Source organism: Glycine max, chromosome 5 (genome assembly GCF_000004515.6).
Source record: "Glycine max cultivar Williams 82 chromosome 5, Glycine_max_v4.0, whole genome shotgun sequence".
Classification (NCBI taxonomy): domain Eukaryota; kingdom Viridiplantae; phylum Streptophyta; class Magnoliopsida; order Fabales; family Fabaceae; genus Glycine; species Glycine max.
The window spans coordinates 36,010,860-36,021,004 of record NC_038241.2 but is presented as its reverse complement, the minus strand read 5'-3'; the positions used below and the strand labels follow the sequence as shown (position 1 = coordinate 36,021,004).

The following is a 10,145-nucleotide window of genomic DNA, read 5'->3' as shown; positions in this document are numbered from 1 at the left end:
TTTACTTGAGATAAGTTAAACAATACATTGTTTTTTTTTTATAAAAAATTTATATATTTTTTTCTGAATTGATACAATTTCTTTGAATCTCAAACCAAATGTACTGATAATTTTTTTTTAAAAATAACATGTGCGACTAATAACGACATTAAAGGAAAAAATGCAACCCACTGTGAAAAGTAAACAAACAATATTTTATTTATATATCATAAAATTTAACATGAAATAATACTATGAAATAAACATTACAATCATAGTCTCGTTATTTTCACTGCCAAAACCCTAATTCTTCATTGACTTATATAACTCGTTTCAATCAATCATCATCAACCTTTTTCAATTCTTAATTCTTCTCCCTCGGCGGGTGTAACATTCTTCAATTTTTCTCTCCCTCCTCCGTGATCGCAACCTTCTTCAATTTTTCTTCCACGGTGGTTACAAGCTTGTTCAATTCTTCTTCTTCCTTCTTTGGTTCTTCTCCATCCGCAGTATGCAGCATTGTCGTATTGGATGATTTTGTTTCTTCTCTCATTGGTGTTGCAGAGCCATAGATAGCAGGAACAAGAGAAGAAAAGAGAGGGGAATTTGAGAAGTCATTTGATTTTAGATTTTGGGTGATGTTTAAAAACTTGTTAATAAGTAAGAAATGAAAGTTCTTTTTGGTCTGCCAAAAGAAGAATATATTATACAAGTATTATATAATCATATATTACTATTACTGTTTGAATTTTAAAAATCAACAAATAATTTATCCTGATAGATTATGATTGAATGTTAGTTTATAATATTTCATTTTTAATTTCACATTTGAAATATGTAAAAAGTAAAAAACATATTTGAAATGTGTAATCAAATATAATATATATATATATATATATATATATATAAAAGGTGATTTCATTCTTAAGGCAACTTAATTTTAAACTTTTTATTTTAATTTTAAGTTTTTTTATTTGACGGATTAGGAATCTATCGATTTATTTATCATCCTTTATGATTTTTTTCCTTTTTATACGAGATAAGAGGATACAATGAGGTATTCGTTATGTAAAGTTTTATTGTGGTCAAGCTTTTGTTTTAAGATAGGAAAGATGTTATAATTATTAGATTGGGAATAAAAATCTTTAAGATAGGAAAGATGTTTTAATTTCAGGATAATTCCTACTTTTTTTCCTTCTTTTGTGTGATTGTATTTTTAAAGAATCTTATTAATTCCTAATAAAAATAAAAATAAAAAGAATCTTGTTAATTAATATTTAATAGTGCTTTCTTTGGTTATTGATCAATGGGAATTTATCAATTAATTCATTCATAGTGTTTATGGTAACTCAATACTACAGTTTTATAGATAAACCTAATGTTAATAACTAAATTAATAAAAAAATTTAATAACATTATCATATAATTAGGAATGAAGCTAAAGTAACACCTATTTAAAATATTAGTAAAGAAAATAATTAATATTTTGAAAAACTAATATAACAGTTATTTTGGAATAAATTAATTTTCTAAATGTGACTTACTTTGAGATGGAGGAAGTAACATGTAAAGTCAGTTTTATTCTTAATTGCTGAATTATTAAACAATGGTTATTATTACACTTTATTTCACGAAGATGGCAGGTTGCAGAATATATCAATAGCAGCACTTCTGAGTTTCAAAGGGCATGCAGGACCTTTCAGGTGGAAAAAACAGATTAAAAAAGAAAATAATTTAAATTTAATTTAATTCTTTGGAAATTGGAAGTGAAAACACATATTTGCACCAATTAATCATTTTTAACTGTTTGATGATTAGTCTCTTGACCGAATAGCAGGCCTCTTCTGTAAAGAAAAAGAAAAAATCTGAAAGAATTATGAAAAAAATATAACTAAACGGAGTTGGTAAAACAAAATACTCTTCCTTAAGAACAATTGATTACAAAGAAGTATTAAACCAACAAGGAAACATAAAATATACATATTCAAGAAGTCTCTGGCTCAGGGAAAACTTTTTTCTCCATGAAATTGATGAAACGTTCAGCATATGTCTTTGGTTCCACCACTGAAATAGTCATAGGGTCATATTGCAGTGATTTGCAGGCATGCTCAAGTTTCTTTTTCACTGTGTATTCTTGCAATATATCAATTATGCCCATGTATAGGACCACATCATAAACCTCAAAAAGCTCTACTTCTGATTCTTCCACCTTATCCTCCTGAAGTTTGCGTGTTGCTTGAGCTGGCATGTTTACTCCTAATTGCACTCTCAACCTGAGTAACACTCCATCTCATATTATGACATGTGTTATTACAATGGAACACAATAAAAAAAATGATTTTTGCTTAGGACTGTTATTTAAAGAAAGTGACATGAAGTACAGTGAAAGAAACAAAATGCACAATAATTGGTACATGCAACTGTCTAGGACCAAAGAAGATACTTGCAAAGGTGCTAGATTAATGAATATTGAAAAGGAAACAATCAGAATAATGTTATAGACGATACCTTGCAGTACCAGGAAGTAAAAGATCAACTTGCTTGTCACCTATGGAGTATGCCCTCAATGTATTTCCTCTAATGTGGGGTCCAGGTGCAGTGTTGACAAAGCTAGGTTCATGAGCAACTAATAACAAGCCTTTAGGAATAATCAACTGCTCCCCTTGTTTTTGTGCATCTAGTAAAGCAAAGCAAGTCAAAAAGTGCTCAATCAAAAGAAAGAAACTGAGGCACAAATGCAAGAAAATAGAGAGAACAGAATCAGTTTGTAGTGAACTTGTACAGTTGAAATACAAACTTGAATATACCTGACTTTACAAAATAAAATAAACAAAAGATGGAGATATATCATAGGAACAAAAGTGCACTGTATGAAGTTATGGCTAATAGGAAGGTGCTAGATAGTTCAGCTGGTCTGTTTTTTTTCAGTTATTGTATCGATACATGGAAGGATTAGTTACTTGATAAATCATGCTACCTCCCATTTTATAAGCCATTCTAATGAATGCTATTGATAGGTGTCATCTATAATCACTAATTTTTGAAAGAAGAATCCCATATCATGTTCTAAAATAACACCAGAGGAGGTATTTACCATCTTCAGAGGGTAAGCCATGTTGAGGCTGCGGTAGTCTGGGAGGTTCCACTAAGGCCTTTAGATTCTCCGGAGCTCTAAAATGTAATCCCAACAGAAGGCTGTAATCAATTATGTGCTGAGACTCCAAGAACATGCAGTCTAGAGAAATTTGTCTGCACCAGAAAAAAGAAGTTTGAGTCATAACTAGAAGCTAAGCGTATTTTTGATTCATAGACGCTAAGCTTGTTAATCCTTCAGTCGATGAGTAGTCCAACAAAATTGTCATGATAAATACTTTAGTGCATATACACTCGAGCAAACAGTCACAAATCAGTTCTGTAACGTTCCAGGCTAAGTGTGCTGGTATGGAAGTAAATCAATCATAACCCAGAGGTGTCCGAGTAATTGATAGTTAGGTGAATTCCATTTAGTCATTATTTAATGCGTGAATTATAACTTCTCTATTGAAAAGAAAAGGAAAATTCACTGAAAGAAGTGGAACCTTTGCTAACAGTTTCACAAGAAATCTAATCACCCTACACTAATTATATCTAATGCAACATCTCTACAATGGTCACATTTTGGTTTGCCGATTCTAATGTAAAGTTCAGGATTAGATCTTTTTAATTAGAAAATATGAAAAGGCACAACTTTCATGACTTCTGAAGTTCTTAACTTGGAAATTAACCAGATATTGTAATCAGTAAAAGCTGTAATAGCTGGATCAAACAAGAAGCTAGATTCAAACTACAGATAATCCAATATATCTTTGCATTACTTTGAAAGGTCATCTATTTCAATTATGGCGAGTAGAGATAGCAACCAACCATAATTTCATGCAAATTAGTCCCATAACCTTGTGGTTTCAGGGGATCAACGAAACACCCTATCACAACCATGGCCAATATTGTGACTAGTATTATTAATCCACTAATAAAGTAAAATTATTGCTGTTTGATGCCATAAGCATTTGTTAGAGCAATAACAGTTAAGAATTTCCTCTGAAATAGGCATTATATGCTCTAGAAGAACAGGATTGTTATATTCTGGAACTTTGTCAACAAATACTCCCTACTTGTACAGAAAAATAAATTGCATACCAATCACTTTTAACAGAAGTAGCTCTTAAAAAGTAGGAACTCACTTGAATAGGGATTCTCGTAATTTTTTATCCATATGAAATTCATATTTTAGATCAAGATCTTTCAATGTTGTATTGCTATTAATTTTATCTTTGTCTGTATATCTTCCTTGAGTAGACCCCTTCAGATCATAACGACGGTGAATATGAAGTTCTGTGCAGAACATATTTCCCATGACCACAAAGCGAACCTAATGAAAACAACAACCAATGAAGAAAGAAAGAAATATTTATACAAAAACAACAACAACCAACCCTTTTCTCACTAGGTGGGGTGGAAAACAAGGTTATTCATACCAGTAGTACTAATTGAAAAGAAGAAGCTAGAGACAGATATTTGTTATACCTTTTTACCACCTCTTAGTGTTATTCGATGGAGACCAAAGAATTTTGTAATAAGAGTATTCTCATAACTTCCTACATGATGATAGTATTTAGGAAGCATATTGAGCATAACCTACAAGAGAAAAAATATATGTATAACCACGAACTATGGAATTGTCATTTAATTGGGTAAATCAAATTCATTATTTACTGTGAGAGATGGAAACATAAACAACCATTGATTTCTCTGTAAAAGTGACTTTTTAACTAACATAAGAACAATTTTTCACCAAAAAGGCCCACCTAAAGCGCATTCTTGATTAGCCATTTTGGCATTGGATTTCATGAACTTTGCCTTTAAAAATTGTCATCAGATTATAGGCACCGGCAGTATTATTGGTGCCTATGGAACTACAAGAGCCAGAAAGATAAGCCATCATGTATTCTGGTCTAGAAGTATCTTTGCTACATAAAAACGTGTTTATCCAGAAACGTCCATCATAATGTGGCCTTCACTATATTGGATTTCATTTATATTGTCCTTGAAATTTGTAATCAAATTACTGGCACTAGCAAGTCCTACTGATGTTGATGGATTGTCAAAGATAGACTTATAAGCAATCATCTTTTCTCCATATAAGATTAAAAAATACTTCTCTCCAGAAAATACCCATCCAAATGGTCTCAATTAGCCATTTTGGCATTGGATTTCATTAAACTTCGTCCTTAAAATTTGTCACCAGATTAGTGGCACTATAAAGTATTACTGGTATCTATGGGGTTTGGTAAATGGGTAGTAGGTATATATGGAACTGTATATCACTCTACAGTACTGTCTATATGCCAGCCATCTAATACGCTTATGTATCCAACTGCACAAAAGTCGAATTCACATACCACTTGATGAATTCAACACAATATGATTAATATAAAAATGTTTTTTGATCCATGAAGAAAGAAAAAAATGTCATTGCAAACCTTTAGTTCATATTTTTTCAGTGTCTTTATCACGAATCTATCATCTTGAGAAAGAAAGAAGATGCTGCCACTTTTTCCAGGTGAAGATATGTCCCTTAGACCAGAATCACCACAAATGGACATCATGTACTCTGCAGCATCTAATTTGAACATCTCTCTCAAATTCCTGGAAATATATGCTTATGTAATTATGCAAAGAAAGAAAGAATAAAAAAAAAGATGCTAGAAAGCTACATGTAATTAATAAATTGGGAGGCATACATTAATCAAGCACATGAAACCTTCAATTCATTAAATGGGCAAAATGTTAATCTGAAAATATGGGGTTGTTTATGTTGAGTCTGCCAATGAATACATCTTGAAAGATCACGTGCTTTTAACCATAACCCTTAAGCACTTCTAATATGTCACTATAATCACAAATTCATATTGTCGAGAATACGTGTATATTATTTTGATAATGACTATGTTCACATTTAAAATTGGACATATTTCCTTCCGTCTTTTATGCCTAAGGAAAAGGGTTGGACCAAACTTCAACATTGATACTCCAGTTTGGAAGTTCTTCATAGGAAATACATTACGATGCACCAATGGTTTCATAAGCTAACACAACAATAAAATTAAGAGGAGATAATGCTTTCATGCCTTACAACTTTGAAATAAGTTGATCCTACTGTAGCCAGATGGAAAGCGTTCCAATAAATATTACTAAACATATAACTCTTCAGGTGTGCATGTAGTTAATAAATACCGGAATACCATAGGGCAATAATCCTTCCAGTAGAAGTCTATAGAACAATGTGGAGGAGTCAACTGGGAACCCTCCTTGGGGAAGTACATCCTTATCCTAGCTCGATCTCCAAAATCAGATGACCGAACTTCACGTGCAGGCACTGGTGTAATTTTTCCAACAGTGTACCTGAGAATTTGGCCAAATTTCTTTAAATCAAACCTTCATATGAAACAAAAATACAAAATACACGATGAGAATGCAATTTGTTTGCCATTGTTTTCTAGTTAACTATTTAAACAAAAACTTCGGTAAAATAAATGAAATATAATTGTGTTTATGGATCTTAAGAATGAGGTGAAGAGGAATGCCTTTTGATAGTTATAGATCAACATCGGACAAAAGCTCTACATGATTTCAACAGAATATATAGTTTTTTCTTCTTCATCTGTCTGTTTTTTTCCTCTCAGATCATCCTGAATGACTAGCATCTAATAATCATATTACAGCACTGACGTTAATGAGTGTAAAATATACTATTGTTAAAGGCGGTTTAAGCATTCATTTCTGCAAACTAAATAACCTCGCATCTGCCTTAAGAATAAGCTTTTCAATGATGACTCTAAAACCCTTGGGATAGTCATGTATATTTTCTTTTACTTAAATGTCTTTACATTCTCTACCCATGCCCAAATATATCGGTCAGTATTGCTGCAAACAACATGAAACAGATCATTTATAATAAAATCATTCCTTATCTTTAATATGTGAATCAATCAGCAAGTATGTATCAATACACTCTAATGTATGCTAGCTTCACGGAAACTTGTTGAATAGTTCTCAGCCATTACTTAGACGTCATCTAATTTATTGGTTGAATCACTTTCTATACATGGTCTTGATTTTAAAATAACAATAAGTATAATGCAGCAGAAAGAATTATGATATTACTGGTGACAAATAGATACAATATCAATTATTCCAAAATAAGCTAGAAGGGTCATGTTAGATCATATAATTTACCTGATGCCAAGCTGCAAATTTAGCTTCAAATAATAGCTTCGGCTGCCTCCAAAAATATCAATCCATGAACTCTTCTTAGCTTGCTTCACACTAAACGTATTTTGACGTTTGTTTTTATGTGGTATTTCTGAATAGTTTCTAATTCTCTCCATAATTAGAACTCCTTGCATATATTCCCTTTCGTAAAGCAAAGAGTTCACACCAGATGCCTCAGATTGACTTTCATTAAAAGTCTGCGATAATGTGGGTGAAGAGTCACGACATATGCAATCTCCAGCAGGATCTTGAATGATACAATTTGCATCTAATGATGAAGTCCTGTGAGATATTTGACGTGAACTTTTTGATCTACCACTGACAGAAATCTTTTCAGAAAAACTACGAGTAAATTTTTGTTTTGTAGCTGTATGTTTCTCTGTATTCAATAACAAACCATCATCACTGTTAAGAGAGCACAACTTCTTTAGAGATGGTTGTTTACTACCAGCAGGATAGAATGTTCCTCTTCCATCCTTTAGTCCCTTACTCCATGTCCCAATATAAAGCCCCCCATCAGCAAATCTATAAACTCCAGATCCTTGTTTAAGTCCATTTATCCAACAGCCGTCAAAAATATCATCATTAGCCCACTTCATAACCCCTCTGCCATCTATTTTCCCACTTTTCCAATTCCCAATATACGTATTTCCATTCTCCCAAGAATACCTTCCGCAGCCTTCACGAATTCCTTCTTTCCATAAACCTTCATATATATCTGAATTGGAATACTCCTTTCGTCCAATCCCATGATGAGCATCCATCCTCCAACCACCACTATAAATGCACCCAGTAGAATGTGTAAAGGTGCCATGACCATGAAGGTAACCCCCAGAGAATTCACCCTCATACTTTGCTCCTGTTGGCCATGTAATCAGTCCTTTCCCCGTCATTTTCCCATTTACCCAATCACCTTCATATACTGTTCCATCTGACCATGTGTACTTTCCTTTGCCATGGGGAAGCATGCCCTTGATTTTACCAATGTAGACATCCCCATTTGAAAAGGACCTTTCTTCAAACCTACACTTTGCAAGAGACAGTGATATCATAGTACATTCAAGCAGAACAGAATGCAAAAACAACATAAAACACAGAACACGAGAGGATGAATGGAACAGAGAAGGAGTTTCTATGAATATTACCTTTCACTGTCCTCCATGACTTGCAGGTTTTCAGTATTCACTGATTTATGTTGATAACTCGAAGAAAGGTTCCATTTCCTTTAAAAGGTTAAATGTGCCACTCATTGATATAATAAGGAAATTCATCTCTGCCTTCACCACCTTTATGACACTATTGTGCTCCTCGGTGAACTCTGAAACAGGTACAACCATCATAATGAGTCTCCAAATGCAATAGAAGAAAAGTCACAGTAAATCCTTTAGCAGATTTCTGCATTGAAGAATGCTTTTCAGAATTTTCCCACAAAATACAAATAACAAGGAAAAAAAAAACACTCAGCTCCTGCTTATGATGTAGTACTTGTTTCAATGGGAACAAAAAGTATAAATTCATATACTAACTGCAGAGTTTGGCATAAAGTTTAGGGAGGAATAATTTCTTAATGAAATGAAGAGGGAGGCTAACAATACATAATTTGTTTGTTTATTCTCATAATTTGCTACAATTAAAACCACACAACCTGTATATCGACAACATATAATTATATAATTGTAAACACTGCATATGCTGAATCATTGTAAATCCTATAAAATTTACACCTGAAAAGATGTGCTCATTCTTTCTAGAGCTGTGACAAGCCAAGAATTTTTCTGTATTCCTTGTCAAATGAGCATATAATTAACATCATATCGTAACTCAGCTAAAAAGGAAAAAAGCGCATACCCCATTTGCGTACTATGAATAAATTCCCTAATAACATACTATGAAGAATGGATGAATACCCCATTTGCATTCCACTATCTGCATAAAAACAAGTAACTACACCGATATTCTTCCAGAAATACTATCTGGGTCAGTTAAATAAAAGGGCATCCAAGCCAACAGCAGAATCTGCCGTTTATTTGACTAATCCACAACACACAACAAAATCCTAGATTCCACCACAACAAAAAAAATCAAGATAAGAATCACTGAACTAACCTTAGATTAGATATATTGAAGTGCCAACAATCAATATCCTGTGATGTGAAGCAAAAGAAACTGAAAGCAAGAAGAAGTAACCCTCCACCCAATAATCAAAAACCTGTAGCAAACAAAACTTAAGCTAAGCCCTTTTCTTTCTAAAACAGTCTGAGACAAAGCTCACGAATCCTTGTCCAACTGCCTTAGCCGACAACTGCCCCACCACCAATTTCTTTTTTATTATTCTATAGGATAGTTACAACAGATTATACCTCCAGCTACTATATATACTATGCTCCACCTCTCTCTCTCTCTCTCTCTCTCTCTAGACTTATGCGTGTGTGTTTGTGATAACAGTAGTAAACTTGAAAAATGAAACGAACTTAGCTCTTATAAACGACTTTTCTTTTTCTGCTTTATTAATAATAACTAACGAAAACATAAGTACTAAGTAGTGGGGTGTGGTTGTCCTTGCCATGCAAAGAAGAAAGATGCCCCTTTTAACTCACCTGAAAAGGCTATTGCGTGGGCATCGTTTCAAGTTTGGAATCTGGAACACGTGGCAGTTCCTTACTGTGTCGGAGTCTTACGTATAAAAGGAAAAAAATATATATACCGGAAACAAAAACAAATGCAAGAATGTGACAAGTGATCAACCGTGAATTTTGTGGCCTTGTTTCAACGTATGGTACTATTGGATTTTGAGGAATTATGTGTTTAGGAAATTGTATCTAGAAATATTATTCATATGAGTATGTTGGATTGAA

General features: G+C 33.1%; 1 protein-coding gene across 3 annotated transcripts; it reads right to left on the bottom strand.

Moving 5' to 3' along the window:
* Positions 1 to 1,880: 1,880 nt before the first annotated feature.
* Positions 1,881 to 9,846, bottom strand: LOC100782430 (phosphatidylinositol 4-phosphate 5-kinase 7). Of its 3 annotated transcripts, none has more exons than XM_026128488.2 (10): positions 9,397 to 9,846; positions 8,436 to 8,608; positions 7,255 to 8,313; positions 6,253 to 6,420; positions 5,499 to 5,664; positions 4,543 to 4,653; positions 4,200 to 4,387; positions 3,074 to 3,228; positions 2,488 to 2,656; positions 1,881 to 2,268 (listed from the first exon to the last, which is right to left on the bottom strand). In XM_026128488.2, the coding sequence occupies exons 2-10, from the start codon at positions 8,450 to 8,452 to the stop codon at positions 2,190 to 2,192; spliced, it is 2,112 nt and encodes a 703-aa protein (XP_025984273.1). In that variant the 5' UTR covers positions 8,453 to 8,608; positions 9,397 to 9,846; the 3' UTR covers positions 1,881 to 2,189. The 3 variants fall into 3 exon arrangements, with proteins under 3 accessions (XP_025984273.1, XP_014631218.1, XP_006580229.1); XM_014775732.3 differs by having other exon boundaries at positions 1,881 to 2,252; positions 8,436 to 8,685; positions 9,397 to 9,845; XM_006580166.4 differs by having other exon boundaries at positions 1,881 to 2,252; positions 9,397 to 9,845.
* Positions 9,847 to 10,145: the final 299 nt, after the last annotated feature.

What these genes read in the sequence shown, in the direction of transcription:
- LOC100782430 (XM_014775732.3), bottom strand. An exon ending in CACTAAGAGGTGGTAAAAAG is followed by an intron (nt 4,388 to 4,542) that starts GTATAACAAATA and finishes TGTTTTCATTAG; the next exon opens with GTTCGCTTTGTGGTCATGGG. An exon ending in TTACTTCCTGGTACTGCAAG is followed by an intron (nt 2,253 to 2,487) that starts GTATCGTCTATA and finishes AGTGTTACTCAG; the next exon opens with GTTGAGAGTGCAATTAGGAG.